Source organism: Anomaloglossus baeobatrachus, chromosome 10, assembly GCF_048569485.1.
Source record: "Anomaloglossus baeobatrachus isolate aAnoBae1 chromosome 10, aAnoBae1.hap1, whole genome shotgun sequence".
Taxonomy (NCBI): domain Eukaryota; kingdom Metazoa; phylum Chordata; class Amphibia; order Anura; family Aromobatidae; genus Anomaloglossus; species Anomaloglossus baeobatrachus.
This window is the reverse complement of record NC_134362.1, coordinates 198,315,806-198,340,151: the sequence shown is the minus strand read 5'-3', so window position 1 is coordinate 198,340,151 and position 24,346 is coordinate 198,315,806. Positions and strand designations below refer to the sequence as shown.

Genomic DNA, 24,346 nt, shown 5'->3' with positions numbered 1-24,346 from the left:
GACCCCAATATAGAGATATGCCTTGACGAGGCCTTGGGGCTCAGTTACATTGATCAATGCGATTGCTAAATATCTCCTTTTTCCTAATATTCATGGCAGGTATGCAATTCATTATTCACATGTTCAAATTAGCAAGTAGCATTTTTCATTGTATATTCCAATATTTGTCCATATGCTTGAGGCATTATACTATTATCTAAGTTTGATGTGCAGCCTTATCCGTATATAGTATGTAATTTTTGGCTTGCACTCATAATATATATATATTAGTGCTCACTTCAGTTATCCTATTCAGTTAAAGCTGGCTTAAGACTGCGTAAAGAATTGGAGTCATTGTATTCGGCGGGTGGGGATGACAGAGTAAGGATTAACCGGCTGAAATCTGAGATAAGGCAGTATCAGTACAGTAGGTACACCTCCCTGGTTCTTGAGCGAGATTATGGGTCCTTAGGGGCCCCTGATCCGTTTGAGAATTGCAGGGAGAGGGTGGCCAAGAAAATGGTCACAGGTCTCACTGATTCCCAGGGTGCAGGATTCACGGGAGGGTATCCTGGGGGTGGTGAGATCTTACTATGCTGACTTGTTTCAGAGGAAGGTTTTGGATAGAGATAAGATGGCTCAATTCTTGGAGGCAACTCCAGTGCCCGATACTTATGATCTGGACTTTTCTCCTTTGACAGCGGAATTTACGGTGGAGGAAGTTAAGGAGGCTATTGATAAATTATGTCTGAAGAAGGCACCAGGTCCAGATGGCATTACAGCAGAGTTTTATAAGAAATTTAGAGACCTCCTGGCTCCAATCCTTGTGGATGTGTATAGCAATTGCCTAGAAACTCACCTGATGCCTCCATCCATGAGAGTCTCCTCGTTAGTTCTGCTGTCTAAAGGTAAAGAGCCGAGCGACATCAGGAACTGGAGGCCGATTGCCCTCCTGAATGTGGACAGGAAGATTCTGGCAAAGATCCTCTTTTCTAGATTAGTCTGTTTGTCTCCGGCACTGTTGGCAGGCTCTCAGTTTGGCACAGTAAAAGGGCGGAACATCTCTGGAGCAGTCATCTCGATACGGGAGATGTTCGAGAGATGTAAAGCTCAGCGGTGTGGGAGATATGTTGTGAGTCTGGACCAGGCTAAAGCCTTTGACAGGGTTGATCATGACTATCTGTGGGCGACTTTGTCACAGTACGGTATTTCGGGAAAATTTGTGGATTGGCTGAAGACACTGTACAGAGAGGCGGTGAGCTTTCCTCTGATTAATGGTTGGCAGGGTGACACTTTTGGAGTTGAGGCAGGGGTGAGACAGGGCTGCCCATTGAGTCCACTCCTGTATGTTTTTGCCCTGGACCCGTTTCTGAGGTCACTGCAGGAGTGCGATTTTCAGGGGGTGTCGGTCCCCCACTGCTTGCCTCTGAATGTTGTTGCCTATGCGGATGATGTGACGTTGGTGATCTCCAATCCTCGTGAGGTGCAGATGTTATCTGCGTCCATCAGAAGCTACTCAGAGGCCTCCGGGTCTCTGGTCAACCTTGAGAAGAGTCAAGCTCTGTGGACATTAGACACTGATCCCGGCTTTGATCTTCCGCAGTTTGCCAATGCCTCCACCCATATTAAGATCCTAGGGGTTAAATTCGGGAGGGATGATAATGCCAGGCTAAATTGGGAGGAGAAATTGGAAACCGGAAATGTGAAGGTTCAGCGATGGAAGAACTGGAGGCTGACCTACAGAGAAAGGGTCACTATGTTGAAGACTTACCTGGTCCCCGTGTTTTTGTATGTCTCTGTCATTTTCCCTTTGCCAGAGCCTTTCTCAGCGAGGCTCTTCAGCCTGTTCTTCCAGCTCTTGTGGGGGAATAGGCTGAACCTAATAAAGAGGGGAGTAACGTACTTACAGCGGAGAGCGGGGGGGTTGGATATGTTGAATCCAAGGGTTTTCTTTGACTCCTTGTTTCTGAAGGTGAATTTTGGGAACATGGACTCAAACAGTAGCTCCCTGTGGGTGAATAGTATCCGGTACTGGATATTGCCTTTTGCAGAGTCTTGGGTGTGAGGCGGCGGTCTCAAGAGGAGGAGATGGACGGGTGACCACCTCCCCCAGTATCTGGACTATGGTCTGAAGTGTGTCAGGAAGTGGGGACTGGAGAGGTCTTACATTGAGAGCAACACGAGAAGAGACCTGTATGCTCGGATATGTGGGACTTTCTTCCATTCTCCACTGGCCCTGAGGGACTGTGTCACGACCACCCTTCAGGACAGTCTTAGGTTCCTGAACGGGAGACGACTTCCTTCCAAACTGTTTGATATTACTTGGCTTTCGCTCCATAGTCGGCTCTTTGTCAGGGGGAATCTGAAGTTTCTGAGCGTCTCTGATCGGACCTGTCCCCTTGGTTGTCGGCAGGAGGAGACTATGGATCACTTTATATGTGATTGCTGGGGAGGAAGGAAGATCCGGGAGGAAGTGTCCGATCGTCTCCAAATCCCCAGACTGCGGACCCTAAAGTATCCTGACATAGTGTACGGTGTCCCCTCAAATGTCAGTAATATCGACAGAGAGACCATGTATATCATAATTAGTGTCATCAAATACTACCACTGGCACATGAGGACCCGGGTATCGCTGCACAATGAGCCGCGTGATCACACCGCTGCGGCCGATCCGGTTATGTCGGAGCTCAGGTGGATAAAAGCCATAGAAATTGGAAGGAGTCAGAGGAACGCCACATTATGGAGGAATGCGAGGTTCAGTTAGGAGATAGGATGGTTTGTTTTGTTTGTTTTTTTTGTTTTTCCCCTCTCTCCGCTAACGGTGGACTTTTTCATTCATGTATGTAATGTGATTATTTAGTGCTTTTGTATATGTGACTGCAGAATGCAGTGATTTGTATTTTGTTTGGGCAATTTTGTGTTTTTATAATTGTATTTGTTTTTATAATAAAAATTGCCCCTATGTACAAGAATATAACTACTATAATACTGTCCCTATGTACAAGAATATAACTACTATAATACTGCCCCTATGTACAAGAATATAACTACTATAATACTGCCCCTATGTACAAGAATATAACTACTATAATACTGCTCCTATGTACAAGAATATAACTACTATATACTGCCCCTATGTACAAGAATATAACTATTATAATACTGCCCCTATATACAAAAATATAACCACTATAATACTGCCCCTATGTACAGGAATATAACTACTATAATACTACTCCTATATAGAAGAATATAACTACTATAATGCTGCCCCCTATGTACAAGAATATAACTATTATAATACTGCCCCTATATACAAAAATATAACCACTATAATACTGCCCCTATGTACAGGAATATAACTACTATAATACTACTCCTATATAGAAGAATATAACTACTATAATACTGCCCCTATGTACAGGAATATAACTACTATAATACTGCTCCTATATACAAGAATATAACTACTATAATACTGCCCCTATGTACAGGAATATAACTACTATAATACTGCCTCCTATGTACAAGAATATAACTACTATAATACTGCTCCTATGTACAGGAATATAACTACTATAATACTGCCTCCTATATACAAGAATATAACTACTATAATACCGCCCCTATGTACAAGAATATAACTACTATAATACTGCTCCTATGTACAAGAATATAACTACTATAATACTGCCCCTATGTATAAGAATATAACTACTATAATACTGCTCCTATATACAAGAATATAACTACTATAATACTGCTCCCTATGTATAAGAATATATCTACTATAATACTGCCCCTATGTACAAGAATATAACTACTATAATACTGCTCCTATATACAAGAATATAACTACTATAATACTGCCCCTATGTACAGGAATATGACTGCTATAATACTCACAATGCCGTGGGCTTCTGCGGCCTTGTTGATCAGGTCGGGCCTCTGCTTCTGGATGGCCAAGTAGAAGGCGTTGTTCAGGATGTCCTCATCATATAAAGCCATATGGGCTGTCAGTTGTGTCGGCTCGGTGATGGCCGGGATCTGGTGTCAGTCATGTCCGCGCTCCCCCATTTCTTCTTTGTACCTCGTCTGCACCAAAAGGAAAGAAATTAACCCACAATCCGTCTATCACAGTCCCGGATATTCGGCAGCTGAGAATGTGAGATGTGAGCTTCGAGGTCGGCCGGAGGCGAACAACAAGAGCCATTGATCCCCGGCAGGACAGGACAGCGCCGGATGTCACCGTTACTCACAGTCTCTTTGCCAAATTTTTGTACATATTGTACAGTGATGTTATAGAGAAAAAGCACAAACCAGGGAGAAGAGCGGGAGCGCAGCTCCGGAGCGATGCACGAAGATCACTGGAGACAGCACAGATCCGGACGCCTTGCTTTATACAGACGGGAATCACACTGGATTTATCCGTAGACCGCGGAATACAGAGGAACCCCGAGACCGAGCGGTGGATCTTCCATGCACGACAATGAAAACTTCTAAATATGGTCCCTTTACAACAATTTGGGCTTGTTCACACGCTGCGTTTTTTTCCACCACAAGAGAAAAAAAAACCCCAAACATGTACCGCAAGCCTCTCACATTTCCACCGAGCACAGGCGGCCCTCCAATGCAACCATACCACAAGCCTCACCCAATGCCACCGCGCACAGGCGGCCCTCCAATGCAACCATACCACAAGCCTCACCCAATGCCACCGCGCACAGGCGGCCCTCCAATGCAACCATACCGCAAGCCTTTCCCAATGCCACCGCGCACAGGCGGCCCTCCAATGCAACCATACCGCAAGCCTTTCCCAATGCCACCGCGCACAGTCAGGCCCTATAATACAACCATACCACAAGCCTTACCCAATGCCGCCGCGCACAGGCGGCCCTCCAATGCAACCATACCACAAGCCTCCCCCAATGCCGCCGCGCACAGGGGGCCCTCCAATGCAACCATACCACAAACCTCTCTAACCCCCCCATGCCACTGTGCACAGGCGGCCCTACAGTGCAACCATACCGCAAACCTCCCCCAATGCCGCCACGCACAGGCGGCCCTCCAATGCAACCATACCACAAGCCTCACCCAATGCCACCGCGCACAGGCGGCCCTCCAATGCAACCATACCACAAACCTCTCTAACCCCCCCATGCCACTGTGCACAGGCGGCCCTACAGTGCAACCATACCGCAAACCTCCCCCAATGCCGCCACGCACAGGCGGCCCTCCAATGCAACCATACCACAAGCCTCTCACATTTCTGCCGCGCACAGTCAGGCCCTATAATACAACCATACCACAATCCTCTCCTAATGCCGCCGCGCACAGGCAACCTTACAATGCAACCATACCACTAGCCTCTCCTAATGCCCCCGCGCACAGGCGGCCCTACAGTGCGACTGTACTACAAGCCCCCCCCCCCCCCAATGCCGCTGCGCACAGGCAGCCCTATAATGCAACCATACCACAAGCCTCCCCCAGTGCTGCCACGCACAAGCGGCCCTCCAATGCAACCATAGCGCAAGCCTCCCCCAATGCCACCGCGCACAGTCAGTCCCTCCAAATGCAACCATAGCGCAAGCCTCCCCCAATGCCACCGCGCACAGGCAGCCCTCCAATGCAACCATATCGCAAGCCTCCCCCAATGCCACCGCGCACAGGCGGCCCTCCAATGCAACCATAGCGCAAGCCTCCCCCAATGCCCAAGTGCAACTGTACGGTATGCCTCTCCCCAATGCCACTGTGCCCAGATGGCACTAAAATGCAATCGTACCATAAACCTCCCCCAATGGTGGCCCTACAATGCAACCATACCACAAATATACCCCCCATGCCACTGTGCATAGGTGGCCCTATGCAACTGTACCGTAAGCCTCACCCAATGGCAGCCCTATAATGCTGCCGTACCGCAAGCCATCCCCCTTCCTGCCTCGCACAGGCGGCCCTACAGTGCAACCATACTGCAAGCCTCCCCCAATACAACCCATACTGCAAGCCTCCCCCCAATGCAACCATACTGCAAGCCTCCCCCCAATGCAACCATACTGCAAGCCTCCCCCCAATGCAACCATACTGCAAGCCTCCCCCCAATGCAACCATACTGCAAGCCTCCCCCAAAGCCACCGTGAGCAGGCAGCCCTCCAATGCAACCATACTGCAAGCCTCCCCAATGCCACCGTGAACAGGCAGCCCTACCATATGCCTCCCCCCAATACCACTGTGTACAGGCGGCCCTACAATGCCACATACCTCAAGACTCTCCCCAATGCTGCCATGCACAGGCGGCCCTCCAATGCAACAATACTGCAAGCCTTCCACCCCCCCATGCGACCTGAAATGCAACCGCGCATAGATGACCCTACACTGCAACCGTTGCACAAGCCTCCACCCAATGCAGTCACACCCAGGCAACCCTACAATGCAAATATGCCACTGGAGCCCCCCCTCCCCAACCAAAGCAACCACACCACTGGCACCCCCCATGCAACTGTGCCATAGGCTACCCCCCCACCCCCCGCAACTATAATCGGATTCTCTTAAAAACTTTTTTCCTTTCCCGGGAACCCCCTACAAGCCGTTTATAGTGCATCTCCCACAAGAAACGCGCTGTTACACCAGATGAATATAAAGAAGCAGAATCCCCCCAGATCAGGGGGGCCGACAACTAATCATCATTACGTGCAATAGCTGAGGCTAGAGACGAGCGGCGCCCCGGCCTCCGCTCCATCCACTCTTACAGCGCTGCGCTGACTCTGCAGAACCGCGGCTCGTTGGCCGGAGTTTGTTTGGAGCCCTCCCAGCATGCACTGCGGGCGCCGCTCCTGCACTTAGGACTAAGCGATGGTTAGTGATTTACGGATTAGAGTGAACATTGATTTTTTTGCTTTTCTTGCTGTGTTTGCAAGGAGCAAAAAGAAACTCAGGAAGTTTAAAAGATTCTTGGTCAACAAGATCCACTCTGATATCCCGGAGCTGCGCTCTTAAAGGTGACCGGTCAGCAGGGAAGATTTCTACTGGGCACGACTACGCCTACTTAGTGGCCTCTTTAATTACTGAGCAGGGTCAGGACAAGAAGGAAAATTGAGCCCAATCTGTATAGTTTAGGTAAAAGTCTCCTGCTCGTCGGCTCCTAGTGGGAGGGGCTTTTATGACAAGCTATTTTTTAAGCATTCTGATTGGTTCATTTAGGCAAATGGCTTAAAGTGACAGTCCTCCCATTTAGAATAGAAAGTCCTGGTGGAACTCAGATGTAAGAGGTCCTATTAGATCACAGCAGAACTCACATTTTGTAAACCCTTTAATGCAAAATTTGCAAGAGAACAGTCCCTTTTAAAGGGTCCGACGACAAAGCAGGTAAACGTATGCTTTAGCCATTCACCCGAATGACATTAGCAAAAAAGGAAATCTCTTATAATGATCTATTATGCAAACCCCCCCCCCCCCCCCCAAAAAAAAAAAAAACGGCGCCTCCTCACCTCCTTACGCCTGCCCCAACCAGATGGCTGGAGGGAAGTAGGTTATTTGGTTGATCAGCCTTTTGGTTTTTTTTTGGGGGGGGGGGGGGCGGATAGAAGATTACACATGGCATATAACTAGCTGTAAGCCTCTTAGTGCCGGCACGGGCGCAGCTGTCACACAGAATGGGGACAATTTCTAGCCGCTATGACCCCAATTAACTCAGACCCATAATGCATCATTTTGGACTTTTATTTCGTTTTTGTCATATTATTTGCCCCCCGGATGTTGGGGGGGGGGGGGGAGGGGTTGCGGAGAGACTACTTAGTGGCTTTGGTCGGGCCGCCCAGAAATCAAAGGGTTAACCGTCACAAGTCATTTGCAGAGATGGACGGAAGAAGCAGCTTCTGGCCGCGGCGATCACTTAGGTTGAGTAAAGCATTTCTCAGGCTCCGGGGGAAGAAGAGACGACAATTGGGGGTTTATATTTTTCCTTTTAAATTTAAAAGCTGCAGTTTCTTTGGATAAATTCATTTTTTGTATTAATCAGATTCACCCAAAGAATGTAAAGCGGTCGCCCCAAAATCAGAGTGCTCGTGAGTGTGCGCCTCCAGACATGCTGGGAGTTGTAGTGTCATAAATGGATCCAGTCTCCTGATTGTTTGCTACAATGTATCAGTCTGGAGTTCAGAGAACGGAGCAGATTGTGGACACTAGATACAAATGTAACAAACGCTAAGAAGTGTCCGACCTAAACAGGCTCATGTAAACACGGAGGTTTCATTCAGTCACAGCAAGCAGAGATCTATTAGGAGAGCAAAGTGAAACACAAAGGCCCTGATAAACCCACCCCCCAACCGCCACCAGATGCCAATCTCTCCAAACAACCGGCAGAAACCGAGCCCCCGACCCCCCCAAAACTATCAGCAGAAACCAAGCCCCCAACTGCCAGCAGACACTGAGCTCCCACCTACTGGCAGAAACCGAGCCTCTGGCCTCCCCAACTGCCGGCAGGACTCCCAAGCTCCCAGCCCCCCTCAACTACCAGCAGAACCCCAAGCTCCCCCACCAACTGCCGGCAGAACCCCAACCTTCCCCCCGCCCCCTTAACTGTCGGCAGAACCCCAAGCTCCCCACCAACTGCCGGCAGAACCCCAAGCTCCCCACCAACTGCCGGCAGAACCCCAAGCTCCCCCCCCCCCTCAACTGCCGGCAGAGCCCCAAGCTCCCCCCCCCCCCTCAACTGCCGGCAGAACCCCAAGCTCCCCCCTCCAACTGCCGGCAGAACCCCAAGCTCCCCCCCCCTCAACTGCCGGCAGAACCCCAAGCTCCCACCTCAACTGCCGGCAGAACCCCAAGCTCCCACCTCAACTGCCGGCAGAACCCCAAGCTCCCCCCCCCCTCAACTGCCGGCAGAACCCCAAGCTCCCAGCCCCCCTCAACTACCAGCAGAACCCCAAGCTCCCCCACCAACTGCCGGCAGAACCCCAACCTTCCCCCCGCCCCCTTAACTGTCAGCAGAACCCCAAGCTCCCCACCAACTGCCGGCAGAACCCCAAGCTCCCCCCCCCCCCTCAACTGCCGGCAGAGCCCCAAGCTCCCCCCCCCCCCCCTCAACTGCCGGCAGAACCCCAAGCTCCCCCCTCCCCCCACCAACTGCCGGCAGAACCCCAAGCTCCCCCCTCCCCCCACCAACTGCCGGCAGAACCCCAAGCTCCCCCCCCCTCAACTGCCGGCAGAGCCCCAAGCTCCCCCCCCCCTCAACTGCCGGCAGAACCCCAAGCTCCCACCTCAACTGCCGGCAGAACCCCAAGCTCCCCCCCCCCCCTCAACTGCCGGCAGAACCCCAAGCTCCCAGCCCCCCTCAACTACCAGCAGAACCCCAAGCTCCCCCACCAACTGCCGGCAGAACCCCAACCTTCCCCCCGCCCCCTTAACTGTCGGCAGAACCCCAAGCTCCCCCCCCCCCCCCCTCAACTGCCGGCAGAGCCCCAAGCTCCCCCCCCCCCCCCTCAACTGCCGGCAGAACCCCAAGCTCCCCCCTCCCCCCACCAACTGCCGGCAGAACCCCAAGCTCCCCCCTCCCCCCACCAACTGCCGGCAGAACCCCAAGCTCCCCCCTCCCCCCACCAACTGCCGGCAGAACCCCAAGCTCCCCCCCCCCTCAACTGCCGGCAGAGCCCCAAGCTCCCCCCCCCCTCAACTGCCGGCAGAACCCCAAGCTCCCCCCTCCCCCCACCAACTGCCGGCAGAACCCCAAGCTCCCCCCTCCCCCCACCAACTGCCGGCAGAACCCCAAGCTCCCACCTCAACTGCCGGCAGAACCCCAAGCTCCCCCCCCCCCCCCCCTCAACTGCCGGCAGAACCCCAAGCTCCCGGCCCCCCCCAACTACCGGCAAAAATTGAGCCCCCAACTACTGGTAGACACTGAGCCCTGCTCTCAATCACCTGTAGATAAAAACAGAGCCCCCCCCCTCCCCCCGACTACCGGCAAACCAGAGCCCCCTGCCTCCAGCTATCTCTAAAGAGAGAAATCGAGCCCCCAACCAGTGACAGAGACCAAGCTCCCAATCTACCGGTAGAGACACCGAGCGCCCGCCCCGGCTTCTGGTAGAGAAGTCCCACCTCCCCTTCCTGTAATCCGTCTCGGGGGTCTCTGCTGCTAGTGACGGATTACACAACAGTTACACACCTGTCAATCAGCAATCCTGACATGAAGTGATCTGCAGATCGGCATCGATCACATGATCTGTAAATTCCAGCTTTTCTGACATCACAGGCGCCTGTAAATTGGCGTCAGGACCTATAGGGGAAATGTATCCACCCGCGTAAACCTGCAAATCAGGAACAGCGGCCGAGCAGCCATCCCACCGCAGCGCTGCAAGAAAAGTCCCTGCGCAGGAATCCCACGGACCTGAGCACAGCACACCTCAGCGCTCCGGATACCTATAGACCCGGGCTGAGCGCACAGCACACCTCAGTGCTCCGGATACCTATAGACCCGGGCTGAGCGCACAGCACACCTCAGTGCTCCAGATACCTATAGACCCGGGCTCAGCGCAATGCACACCTCAGTGCTCCGGATACCTATAGACCCGGGCTGAGCATACAGCACACCTCAGCGCACCGGATACCTATAGACCCGGGCTGAGCGCACAGCAAACCTCAGCGCTCCGGATACCTATAGACCACCTATAGACCCGGGCTGAGCGCAATGCACACCTCTGTGCTCTGGATACCTATAGACCCAGGCTGAGTGCACAGCACACCTCAGTGCTCCGGATACCTATACACCCGGGCTGAGCGCACAGCACACCTCAGTGCTCCGGATACCTATAGACCACCTATAGACCCGGGCTGAGCGCAATGCACACCTCTGTGCTCCGGATACCTATAGACCCGGGCTGAGTGCAATGCACACCTCTGTACTCCGGATACCTATACACCCGGGCTGAGCGCACAGCACACCTCAGTGCTCCAGATACCTATAAAACTGGGCTGAGTGCACAGCACACCTCAGTGCTCCGGATACCTATAGACCCAGGCTGAGTGCACAGCACACCTCAGTGCTCAGGATACCTATAGAGCCAGGCTGAGTGCACAGCACACCTCAGTGCTCCGGATACCTATACACCCGGGCTGAGTGCACAGCACACCTCAGTGCTCAGGATACCTATAGGAGCCACGCTGGCACCGATGACCCATAACGGCTGCACTTCAGAGACGCTTCCCTTGGTACAACATAAAGTATAAATTATTTACGCCCTCAATATCCCAGAATCCTTTGCACCTCCGCGGCATTGACCCATTTGACAAAGAGGGAAAAAAAAAAAATTAACTTTCTCAAAAGTATCTAAATATTTTACGCCTCCGGTCAAAAATAGAACAGTTCAAAGAAGACAACAAAAACCTGCAAGACGAAACGGTCATGAGAAAGCGAGGATCCACCCGCAGACGCCGCCATTACATGCGTGTTCCCCGAGCACCGGAATTCAGGAACACAATTCCACAACCACAGTGTAGACCGGCACAAGGAAGATTACAGGAGGCGTGCGGCGCCATATCATGTACTGTACGGCACTATTTATATTGGTACTGTATAGTAATAAAGAGGCACAGTGCGACCCCATCCAGCATACAGCATGGGGCAATAGCGGGGCACAGCGCGGCCCCATCTACCGTACGGCGCGGGGCACAGCGCGGCCCCATCTACCGTACGGCGCGGGGCACAGCGCGGCCCCATCTACCGTACGGCGCGGGGCACAGCGCGGCCCCATCTACCGTACGGCGCGGGGCACAGCGCGGCCCCATCTACCGTACGGCGCGGAGTAATAGCGGGGCACAACGCGGCCCCATCTACCGTACGGCGCGGGGTAATAGCGGGGCACAACGCGGCCCCATCTACCGTACGGCGCGGGGTAATAGCGGGGCACAACGCGGCCCCATCTACCGTACGGCGCGGGGTAATAGCGGGGCACAACGCGGCCCCATCTACCGTACTGCGCGGGGTAATAGCGGGGCACAGCACAGCCCCATCTACCGTACCGCGCGGGGTAATAGCGGGGCACAGCGCGGCCCCATCTACCATACCGCGCGGGGTAATAGCGGGGCACAGCGCGGCCCCATCTACCATACCGCGCGGGGTAATAGCGGGGCACAGCGCGGCCCCATCTACCATACCGCGCGGGGTAATAGCGGGGCACAGCGCGGCCCCATCTACCATACCGCGCGGGGTAATAGCGGGGCACAGCGCGGCCCCATCTACCATACCGCGCGGGGTAATAGCGGGGCACAGCGCGGCCCCATCTACCATACCGCGCGGGGTAATAGCGGGGCACAGCGCGGCCCCATCTACCATACCGCGCGGGGTAATAGCGGGGCACAGCGCGGCCCCATCTACCATACCGCGCGGGGTAATAGCGGGGCACAGCGCGGCCCCATCTACCATACTGCGCGGGGTAATAGCGGGGCACAGCGCGGCCCCATCTACCATACGGCGCGGGGTAATAGCGGGGCACAGTGCGGCCCCATCTACCATACTGCGCGGGGTAATAGCGGGACACAGCGCGGCCCCATCTACCATACTGCGCGAGGTAATAGCGGGGCACAGTGCGGCCCCATCTACCATACTGCGCGAGGTAATAGCGGGGCACAGTGCGGCCCCATCTACCATACTGCGCGAGGTAATAGCGGGGCACAGTGCGGCCCCATCTACCATACTGCGCGGGGTAATAGCGGGGCACAGTGCGGCCCCATCTACCATACTGCGCGGGGTACAGCGCGGCCCCCCCATCTACCATACTGCGCAGGGTAATAGCGGGGCACAGCGCGGCCCCCCATCTACCATACTGCGCAGCACTAGAAGCCTCCGAGGCTCTGTCCTCGCTATCAGCTCATAATAACGGGATTTCCCTCTTGGCAAAGAAATAACTACAAAGAAATCTCCAAAATGAGCAGCCAAATAATCCGACAACCATCCTCCTGCCAAAAAGGATTCGACCGCCATCACTGAGAAGAAGACAGACAGTGGAGGGGGATGGGGCCAAAACACCGCCGGCACCACTCGGAATATTAGCGCTATTGTATCTGGCTTTAAAGCATGTAATTTAAAGGGAACTTTCTGGGAATTTAATGCTGTTAAACCATCCTTATGTGGGGGAGTCAGAGACCACCCCCAAAAAGATCATATGAATAAAAGGGGTCACGGTGACCGGACACTACCCAACCCGGCATATTGTGTAATCGCCATTGCAGGCTGCCTCCCATTCACTAGTATAGGGGCCATTGCTGGTATTGCAGGCTGCCTCCCATTCACTAGTATAGGGGCCATTGCTGGTATTGCAGGCGCCCTCCCATTCACTAGTATAGGGGCCATTGCTGGTATTGCAGTCTCCCTCCCATTCACTTGTATAGGAGTCATTGCTGGTATTGCAGGCACCCTCCCATTCACTTGTATAGGAGTCATTGCTGGTATTGCAGGCACCCTCCCATTCACTTGTATAGGAGTCATTGCTGGTATTGCAGGCACCCTCCCATTCACTTGTATAGGAGTCATTGCTGGTATTGCAGTCTCCCTCCCATTCACTAGTATAGGGGTCATTGCTGGTATTGCAGGCGCCCTCCCATTCACTAGTATAGGGGCCATTGCAGGCACCCTCCCATTCACTAGTATAGGGGCCATTGCTGGTATTGCAGGCACCCTCCCATTCACTAGTATAGGGGCCATTGCTGGTATTGCAGGCTGCCTCCCATTCACTAGTATAGGGGCCATTGCTGGTATTGCAGGCGCCCTCCCATTCAATAGTATAGGGGCCTTTGCTGGTATTGCAGGCACCCTCCCATTCACTAGTATAGGGGCCATTGCTGGTATTGCAGGCTGCCTCACATTCACTAGTATAGGGGCCATTGCTGGTATTGCAGGCTCCCTCACATTCACATGTATAGGGGCCATTGCTGGTATTGCAGGCTCCCTCACATTCACATGTATAGGGGCCATTGCTGGTATTGCAGGCTCCCTCACATTCACATGTATAGGGGCCATTGCTGGTATTGCAGGCTGCCTCACATTCACTAGTATAGGGGCCATTGCTGGTATTGCAGGCTGCCTCACATTCACTAGTATAGGGGCCATTGCTGGTATTGCAGGCACCCTCCCATTCACTAGTATAGGGGCCATTGCTGGTATTGCAGGCTCCCTCACATTCACATGTATAGGGGCCATTGCTGGTATTGCAGGCTCCCTCACATTCACATGTATAGGGGCCATTGCTGGTATTGCAGGATGCCTCCCATTCACTTGTATAGGGGTCATTGCTGGTATTGCAGGCTGCCTCACATTCACATGTATAGGGGCCATTGCTGGTATTGCAGGCGCCCTCCCATTCACTAGTATAGGGGCCATTGCAGGCTGCCTCACATTCACATGTATAGGGGCCATTGCTGGTATTGCAGGCGCCCTCCCATTCACTAGTATAGGGGCCATTGCAGGCTGCCTCACATTCACATGTATAGGGGCCATTGCTGGTATTGCAGGCACCCTCCCATTCACTAGTATAGGGGCCATTGCTGGTATTGCAGGCACCCTCCCATTCACTAGTATAGGGGCCATTGCAGGCTGCCTCACATTCACATGTATAGGGGCCATTGCTGGTATTGCAGGCACCCTCCCATTCACTAGTATAGGGGCCTTTGCTGGTATTGCAGGCGCCCTCCCATTCACTTGTACAGGGGCCATTGCTGGTATTGCAAACTGCCTCACATTCACATGTATAGGGGCCATTGCTGGTATTGCAGGCGCCCTCCCATTCACTAGTATAGGGGCCATTGCTGGTATTGCAGGCTGCCTCCCATTCACTAGTATAGGGGCCATTGCAGGCTGCCTCACATTCACATGTATAGGGGCCATTGCTGGTATTGCAGGCACCCTCCCATTCACTAGTATAGGGGCCATTGCTGGTATTGCAGGCGCCCTCCCATTCACTTGTACAGGGGCCATTGCTGGTATTGCAGGCGCCCTCCCATTCACTAGTATAGGAAAGACTTGCAGTACCACTCATGGCCACTGCATAATGGGAGGCGCTGTGACACCAGATATGTCATCAAAGTCCTGGAAATCGCTCCAATTATTTTGCAAACTCCCATTACTTTTTTGCCCTCCACTCAATGCCCTAAAATTCAGGATCACAGGGGCCTAAGAAGCTGAGCTTTAGGGTGCTGTTTATTAGGGGGGTGATACCAATTCTGCTTATTTTTTACATTTCCAAAACTTTTAATTTTTCACTTCCCGCAGCTGATCGCGCGCATGCAACGAATAATAATAAAAAAAAAAAAATCAGTTTACGATGCAGCGCAGTCTATGGAGCCTTCGCTCCAGGCTGCCAAGGCAACCCGACGGCACCCAATCAATGACAGCGGCATTTAAGGGGGTTAATCAGCCGGGATCAGAGCTAACTGCCTTTAGTAGTGAAGGGGTTAAGAAAATAAAAAGGGGTACTCCCATCTGAGCCATAGAATGTGGGCTCTTTCCATTCACTTCTATGGGAGTGGCCCTCCAGAGGTCACACAACCAGGACCAGAGATCTAGCTGTCCAGGCATGCTGGGAGTTGTAGTTCCACATCAGATCCCTTGACCCATTTTCTGTGGGGGGCTCCTCTCACACTGGGGCCCTTTAATTTCTGCTCCCTGTCACATGACCCTTAAAGTAAACAGGTCACAGACAGCCTAAAATAATAACCTTTATCCGGTGCAAGGAAGAATGGAAGTTCCTGTACTCACGGAGCCCGGAGACGTCCCCCGGCCGCTCCTCCGCAGGAGCCGCTCTCCTCTACCCCTGGACCCCGGAGCTCAGACTGGAGCAGAGAGGACAACACTGACGAGAGCCAATCAGCACGCGTCTCAGGGTGACTGACACTCCTATTAACCAATCCAAATAGGTTAAGGGCGGGGCTGTCAAATGCTGAGCCGCTTGAGCGGTGACGTCAGTGACACGCAAGTGCCGGCGGCCATCTTTGATCCTGGAAAACGGAAATCTTTTAATTTGCATTAAAATATATTAAAATAAAGTATTTCCTTATAGATTTATAATGATAACAGCTGATGTAATGCGCTAATTAAAATATACGAACAGTGTATTATTTAAGAGGTCAAATGCACAAAATGAGTAGGGAGTGTATACATAGGTTGAAAAAAGACCTAGGTCCATCTAGTTCAACCTTCCTCCATCAATTATCTGTAATGATTAAAATAATAATAAAAGCCATGGTTCTTGAAAAGTTATAGATGTATGGATTTGTTTCAAACGAAAAGTTGACAGTTCACACTCTGCCCACAACAAAGATGGCGGTAGAGAGTTAGCCTAGGCCACATGCTCCCTCCTCCCTGGTGAGTGTTGTCCTCACGTGACTCCTGCAGGTGGTGACTATTCCAGGCTGTGCAGAGCTGAGAGCAGGATGCATGGACAGCTCCAGGAGGATGCAGGAATGAAGAGCTGAGGGATGGATGCGGGACGGAGTCGTAGATGTTCTCCCTATTTAAAAGGAGATTATTCGGATTTGGGAAATTGCATTTGAAGGATTTTTAGGAACAGGAATTTATTTGACCCCACAGAAGAGCATCGGGTGCTTTGCACACTGACCGTTGGGTCATTCCAATGCCAAAAGATGCACAACTTCCAGGACATTCCCATAGTCTTCCTCCGGATGGAGTCCTGTCCCCTCGGCCGTGTTTGAGGGTTCTTCCAGTTTCCGTATCGCTTGGGATTGCAAGGTTGAGATGTTGAAGGAGGAGTGCAAGGCGTTACTGGATGCTCTGAATAGGGTGACGGGATGCTACAGACATTTGGTCCTCACCATCGGTGGCACCGCTGACTCCCAGAACCTACGGGAAGAGCTGAAGAAGACTCGACAGAAAGCCCAGGAGTTGGCGGTGGCCAATAGGAACAAGTTGACCATCACCCTCAAAGACACCAGTCTTAGCAAAGATGACAAGGCTGAGTTTGAGAGGCTATGGGTCATCTTCTCCACCTGCATGGACCTCCTAGAGACGGACATGAGAAGAGCGCTGGAACTCGGGCAAGAGTTCCCGTTAAACATCCCCAAAAAGCATCTTATACAGACGGGCATGAGCGGCGGCACCTCAGGGGTGGCCGCCAGGGCAATGAGTGTCCAGAACATGAAATATGATGCGGAGCACAATATAGACGTGATGGACCTCAAGGACCTGGAGAACGAGATCCGTCAGGTGGATGAGATGATGCACGAGATGGAAATGAAAGTTGGGATTCCTCAATGGACTGTGGAAGCCAAGCAGAACCCCGGAGCTGAACTCAAGTGTGCAACCAGCGCCGGGGCATCGTCCCCTGGCACCATATCTACAGAGGAGCACAAGGCTATTTGTGACCTGAGTAAACTTTTGGCCGGGGTGGTCTTTAGTGCCGTTCTTATTAGTGCAATCATACTTGCCGTCTGTGTGGTCAAACTTTCGTGAACCCAGATGTTATGGCCACTGGCGGACATAGACGGAAAAGGGCCCCTGTGCAAGAACAATATAAGGGCCCTTTGGAGCCCAAGAACCATCAAAACACACAATGCCACCTGCTTTGGAGAAGGTAGTGGCCTCTTTACCTCTTATGGGGTCATCTGGTTATTGGGTTATTGCCATGGATTATTTATTTTTGCATTTAGCCAAAAATGTTCTGACTCACCCTGACCGACCCCGTGATCACCGGCCCCGGCACGCGGCAGCAGCACCAGTCACTGGGTAACATTATTGCATTTTGTACGTCAACATCTCCTGGAACCCGCTGCTGATGGATCCGACCTTTTAATCCAGATTTATCATCCCATCTGCCAACTGCACATCTCCGCCGCAGGATCCCAGTTCCTTTTCCCATTTCTTTTGCATTCGGCAAACATTAACCCCTTACTACAGGTCTTTTTTTCTTTTTAAGCTTAGCTCATGCATGACATTTTTAGGTTTGGAAGATTGCTTGATCGGTAGATTTCGTACCAAATGAAATGCCATCTTTCCGTTTGCACTAGCACCACTGAAATCCTTAATGCCACGGTGTTAACCATTTCATTGCAAGGCATATACTGACCCCCCCCTCCCCGCAACAGGCAGCTAAAGGGTCTGCGTGCACGCTATGTTGTTTGTGTATTGCCTACTTCCCCGCCATGCATGATGACTATATTCTCATGATTTTATGAGTTGAGACCTTATAATAACCTTGGAACTAACAGTCTTCCATCTAACACAAGCACGGCACAGATCTAGGAGAAGCCTGCGGGGCTTGTTATATAAGAATGAGATGGCTTCCCAGAGATATTGTGCAAGTGCTGAATAATTGCAATACTCCACACTACACCGGGCATCGTAAGCGACATGGAAAATATTCCATTATTTACCGCCCTGATGGATAGTATCAGCGTTTTTTGCATCCTCACCACACCTGTGCTTATGAGTAGTTAGAAAATACAGTAATATTATAGCAAACCACAAAAAAAGGGGTATTCCTATCCCCCTCTAAAATTATATTTTTGACTTTAACACTTCATAGGTCAACCCAACATAAAAACATTTATATAGAGGGGAATGGAATACCCCTTTAAATGTTAATGTTTCCACCTGATGTGAACACCTTTTTCGGTACGTGATTTGCCATCTGATGCTTCCATGTACAGAACATCGTCGTATATATATATATATATATATATATATATATATATATATATATGACCGTAAATAAATCTACCGTATGCTGCTGTATTGTAAATGTAGGATGTCCTTCAAATTTAGAAATTGGGGTTCATAAACTGAGCACAAGTCGTTTTTTAACTTTCCAATATATTCTATGTTAAAAATTGGTCCACAAAATCCGAATTTAAAGGGGGGGGTCGGGCATATGTGTTCGCATGAGGATCACTTGCATTTTAGGGTGGGTTCACATTTGTATATGTGCAGACCTATGGCGTATGTGTTTGACATATGCATTAAAAAGGTGTGCAAACCACATTTGTACATCTGCAAACCTATGGCGTATGTGTCTGACATATGCATTAAAAAGGTGTGCAAGGCATTGTCCAGCTATGTCTGGACTGGCTGCCTATATTTCAACATGCACATTTAATATATGTAAGGCCTTATGCGCACGGTGCAGTTTTTGATGCAGTTTGTGTACGCATTGCTTCTTTTTTACTTGCAGTTTTGGGTACAGAAAAAAAAAAATCTGCAGCATGTCAATTGTCAATTCTTGGGGCATTTTTTCCTGTAATTTTTTCTTTAGCTCTTTATGGTTTCACACAAAAATGCATCAAAAAGTGCATGTTTTTTGATGCTTTTTTTCTGCCACAAGGTGCAGTTTTTGGTGCAGTTTGTGTACACATTGCTTCTTTTTTACTTGCAGTTTTGGGTACAGAAAAAAAAATCTGCAGCATGTCAATTGTCAATTCTTGGTGCATTTTTTTTCCTGTAATTTTTTTTTAGCTCTTTTTGATTTCTCACAAAAACACATCAAAAAGTGCACATGTTTTTTGATGCTTTTTTTCTGCCACAAGGTGCAGTTTTTGGTGCAGAAAATGTCTGCACCTAATCTACAGCATGCAGACATACCCCAAGGCGCTGTGCGCATGCTGCTTTTTTGACGTGTTTTTGGGTGCAGTTAGTTGCCCAAAACAGCATGCATTTCTATCCCCAGCAAAGTCTTTGAGAATTCAGAAATACTGTGCGCACGTTGCTTCTTTTTTACTTTGCCGTTTTGGGTGCAGAAAAAAAAAGTAGCATGTCAATTCTTTGGGTGTTTTTTGACCTGCGTCAGTTAAAAAAACACATGGGCAAAAATGCACTGAAATGCGGCAAAAACGCGTGCGTTTTTTGGATGCGTTTTTTGGCCAGAGCGTGCATTTTTTCGCTTAAGGCACAAAACTGCAGCGTGCGCACCTAACCTAATACAGCCCTCTGTATATATCCATTTTTTTTTTTTATTATTATTTTTTTTAGAAAATATCCTTTTTTTTTTTTCCCACCGCTCCTGGGCTTCCATATGATGTCTATGGGGGGGGTGCACAGGGTGTATTTGGATGAGTAAACCTTTATTTCCCTCCAAATTAGTTAAAAATGTATACATTGTAGACTAATTGAAACTTGCTTCTTTAAGTTTCAATATGTATACCATTGCGAATAATAGGGGGGAAAAAAACAAAAAACATTTCGGTGGGGGAGCATACTTAACTCCACTTTTTGCACCTTCCAAAAAAAGAATATGACATAAATCTGACTAAACATGGTATAAAGAATATTTCTTTTTATTTTTTACTATTTTTTTGCCTATTTTATATGCCGCCATATACGTCTGAATAATTTTTTTTTTTTTTTTTTTTGGGGGGTGCGCTTTGGTTTGAAACATTCAGGGAATGCAGCGATGTATAAATGTGAACCTAGCCGCCTTTTGCCGTGCAAGATCCGTTTAAAAGGGCACCGGGGGCACCTAGCGGATCCCAACGTGATCTATTGGATCACATCGAGATGCAGCATACAAATAGTACTTCTTGCTGCACTGTATTTTCCCTAAAATCTGACAGATTCCCCTCCCCCCCATACCCAGGTATTTCTTTATATAGACAGTCACAAAAGGCGCTAAAGACTCATCACTATGCGCCATTATTTGCAGCAAAATATGGATGTTATGTACACTTGCCGTGAGGAGATGTAAAAAAGTGGTTGTGCCAAATTTACCATCCCATGTGCACCATTTTGATAAATTTACTGATGTTTTAGCCATCTCGCAGATTTGCTTAGTTATTTGAACAACATTTACTAAATCCTGGAGAAGTATGGAGGCTCATAACTTGTTGCTATGGGAGGACCTAATCTTTGGTTGCTATGGGAGCAAGACCTCATCTCTGGTTGCTATGAGGGCAAGGCCTCATCTCTGGTTGCTATGAGAGCAAGGTCTAATCTCTGGTTGCTATGAGAGCAGGCCTCATCTATGGTTACTATGGGTACAAGGCCTCATCTCTGGTTGCTATGAGGGCAAGGCCTCCTCTCTGGTTGCTATGAGGGCAAGGCCTCCTCTCTGGTTGCTATGAGAGCAAGGCCTCCTCTCTGGTTGCTATGAGAGCAAGGCCTCCTCTCTGGTTGCTATGAGAGCAAGGCCTCCTCTCTGGTTGCTATGAGAGCAAAGCCTCCTCTCTGGTTGCTATGGGAGCAAAGCTTAATCTCTGGTTGCTATGGAAGCAAGGCCCCATCTCTGGTTACTATGGGACCAAGGCCTCATCTCTGGTTGCTATGAGAGCAAGGCCTCATCTCTGGTTGCTATGAGAGCAAGGCCTCATCTCTGGTTGCTATGAGGGCAAGGCCTCCTCTCTGGTTGCTATTAGGGCAAGGCCTCCTCTCTGGTTGCTATGGAAGCAAGGCCTCCTCTCTGGTTGCTATGAGAGCAAGGCCTCATCTCTGGTTGCTATGAGAGCAAGGCCTCATCTCTGGTTGCTATGAGAGCAAGGCCTCATCTCTGGTTGCTATGGAGCAGAGCCTCATCTCTGGTTGCTATGGGGGCAAGATCTCCATTTTGATTGCTATGGGAGCAAGGCCTCATGACTGGTTTCTATGGTAGCAAGGCCTTGCTGAAACTAAACAAGGCCCTGTGCATGTCTGCCATCTTGTGCCTAATGTATAAATAGTTGTCGTCATCATGTAGAAAAGGAAGCAATTATACTTAGGAGGGCGGATAGATTAGATTGTCATTCCAGAAGGCCTTGTGTAGGGTTGGCAGTAGCCGACCCCTTTAGAGTCTGCTTTTTTTTTTTGGGGAAGGGGGGGCGGCACTAATATCCATCTTCCCTTGTATTTATGTATTATTGGATCCAAACCCATACAGTTATGGAAGTTTATAGACCCCGTTATTATAGGGGTCTTTTCCAGTATAAATAATAGTCTGCGTTAGCTACTCCTGTCAGACCCCATAGACATAAAATGGAGTGGCAGGGCAGATGCTGAATCATGGTGACCTAAGCAAGACAAGGGGCGCTTGAGACCCCCGTTGTAGTGAACTATGGGGGTTCGCAGCCTCGGGCCCCTAAACACCAGATATTTATAATGTATTTGCTGAATAGGGGAAAAATGCACATTGTGAGAAAACTCATGTGAGCCACCATTACCTTTTGTAGGACTACATCTCCCAGAAAACCCTGGCTGCGACAAGTTGTCATCAGTTCCATGTAAAGACTTTGGAGGGAGGTTATAATATAATATCATATCAAAGCTGGCCGGGATTAGGAGGTAAAAGTGACCTGTAGCGATCCTGGCCAGCAGCAAAACAGTGCTTACAAGCTCAACAGAAAACAGCTTGTAAGCGCTGCACCTTTTCTGCCAGCAGTAGTGGTCGATCTCCAATGCAACGAGCTGTAAACATATGGCAGTAGATTGCAAAAGTGCTTGTTTTTTTACAAGCACTATCTGACTATGTATTCATGAAGACAGGAATGGTCTTATACGCTGACCTCCCCTTTACATTTTTCACTCTTTTCAAGATCTCTGGTCACTGTCAATGAATGGAAACATCTGCATCATCTTTTCAGACCTAGTCTTGTTCGGGTTCTCCCTTAGTATCCATGATCAGAACTATATTTTAGCCACGTCTATTTGTCCGACAAGGGCAGGCAGACATCTTAGACGATGGTCCCCCTCCCCTACTGAACCCACTTATATGAAAATATGCACCATGTAAAGCTAAAATGGCCAGAAAATGGCAAAATCATCAGTCTTCTAGGGTGTCTGAAACTGGAGCAGCTCCAAAATTAAAGGTGTTATCTACATATTCTGCACTTGTCTTTTTCATCACATTTATATATTTGCAGCAGTGACATGGCTGTGTAGGCGCTTGTTTCCCAAAAAAAGTGACACCATTTTTGTAGAAATCGGATGTGCCAGTCATGAGAAATTTAGTGTTGAAACATTATGCAAATCATAAAGGAAGTGCACTGGGGGCGTGTCACTGCACTAGGACTGCTTCTTCCTGACACACCCCCAGTGCACTTTCAGCCTCATTTGCATATAGTTTCTACACCAGGTTTCTCATAACTGGCAAATCTGATCTCTACAAGAAAGGTGTCATTTTAATTGGGGGACAAGCGCCTACCCAGCCGTATCATTACTACCGTATGCAAACACATGCTGACAGGTTCCCTTTAAGGGCATGTGACTGTAATATTTTAATGATTAGAGCAAGATTGAGCACAAATGCACCTGACCATGCTGCATGACAAAAGTGTAACCTGCACTATTACCATACTACTGGCATTGTCATATACTGTATGTTACCTGTATTCTGTAGGGTGGGGTCTGTCATATACTTGTATGTAGCAGGTGGAGCCATTGTATTGAATGTTAACAGCTGTATTACTTCCAGTAGATGTGCCGATACTCTGCTTCATCCCATTTTAGTGGTCCTGTCTTCCTTTTACATGTCTCTTCTGTGCCAAATGCCCTCTCTCCATGCAGGCCAAGGTGTTTCCCATAGACTTTAATGGAGAGTGTATGCATATGCGGCCAGTATTTCACCAGGAACCCTCAGGAGTAATTCAATCCTTACTATCAAACCCCCATAGCTTACTCCTTTATATGAGACCTAAAATTGCACCAAATCGCATAATAAACAGCGCCACATCTGTCAAGGTCACAAAAGTGAGTACACCCTGACATTAGATTACACATTGAATTTACACTGTATCACAGTGTCATATCTTCAGTGTTGTCCCATGAAAAGATATAATAAAATATTTACCAAAAAATGTGAGGGGTGTACTCCCTTTTGTGATATACTGTATATTCGGTATTACAGCTTGGCTCCTTTGAACTGAATAGGATTGAGCTGCAATAACACAGACAACCTGTAGATAGGGGTGGCGCTGTTTCTGATAATATGTGGACATATCTAATGTGTTATCAAGGGTCAATCCAAATTGTGCAACTACATATATATATATATATATATATATATATATATATATATTAGTAAAATATATATATATTAGAAGTAATATACAATATATAAATAAAATATATATGTATAATATATATATGTGTGTGTATGTATGTGTATAATATATATATATATACATATGTACACATATATATATATATATATGAGAAATGTGTGTATATGTATGTATATTTATATTTATATATATATATATATATATATATCTATTATTGCTGTATATACATTTCCATAAAATATAGCGCTGTAGGTATAGGATACTCCAAGTAACATCTTATGTGCCATAAATGCGCTAAAAGGATATCCTGTTTGGGTAACCCATTTTCATACACCCTATTAGGTTATTCCCGTTCAGAATCTTCATTTTCGGGTCAAAGGACCCGTCCTGTCCAGCATTGCACACATTGACG

The 24,346-nt window shown here is 49.2% G+C and overlaps 3 protein-coding genes across 5 annotated transcripts in view; 2 read left to right on the top strand and 1 right to left on the bottom strand.

Annotated features, from left to right (window-relative positions):
* The window catches only part of ANKRD27 (ankyrin repeat domain 27), a 75,625-nt gene extending 59,822 nt beyond the window's left edge, over positions 1-15,803 (bottom strand). For 2 of the 3 annotated variants that reach the window (XM_075326125.1, XM_075326127.1), the window contains exons 1-2: positions 15,719-15,803; positions 3,886-4,074 (exon numbers count right to left, since the gene is read on the bottom strand). In XM_075326125.1, the coding sequence (XP_075182240.1) occupies positions 3,886-3,987 (102 nt within the window). In that variant the 5' untranslated portion in view covers positions 3,988-4,074; positions 15,719-15,803. Of the gene's footprint in view, positions 1-3,885; positions 4,075-15,677 lie in introns of all 3 variants that reach the window. The other variant, XM_075326126.1, reaches the window with a different exon arrangement.
* A 577-nt stretch (positions 15,804-16,380) lies between these two features.
* On the top strand, positions 16,381-17,432 carry RGS9BP (regulator of G protein signaling 9 binding protein). Its single transcript, XM_075326124.1, has one exon. The coding sequence runs from the start codon at positions 16,715-16,717 to the stop codon at positions 17,426-17,428; it is 714 nt and encodes a 237-aa protein (XP_075182239.1). The 5' UTR covers positions 16,381-16,714; the 3' UTR covers positions 17,429-17,432.
* Positions 17,433-17,455: 23 nt separating this feature from the next.
* The window catches only part of NUDT19 (nudix hydrolase 19), a 29,875-nt gene continuing 22,984 nt past the window's right edge, over positions 17,456-24,346 (top strand). Inside the window, exon 1 of the mRNA XM_075326123.1 lies at positions 17,456-17,549. The gene's annotated coding sequence lies outside the window, so the exon portion shown is untranslated. The remainder of the gene's footprint in view (positions 17,550-24,346) is intronic.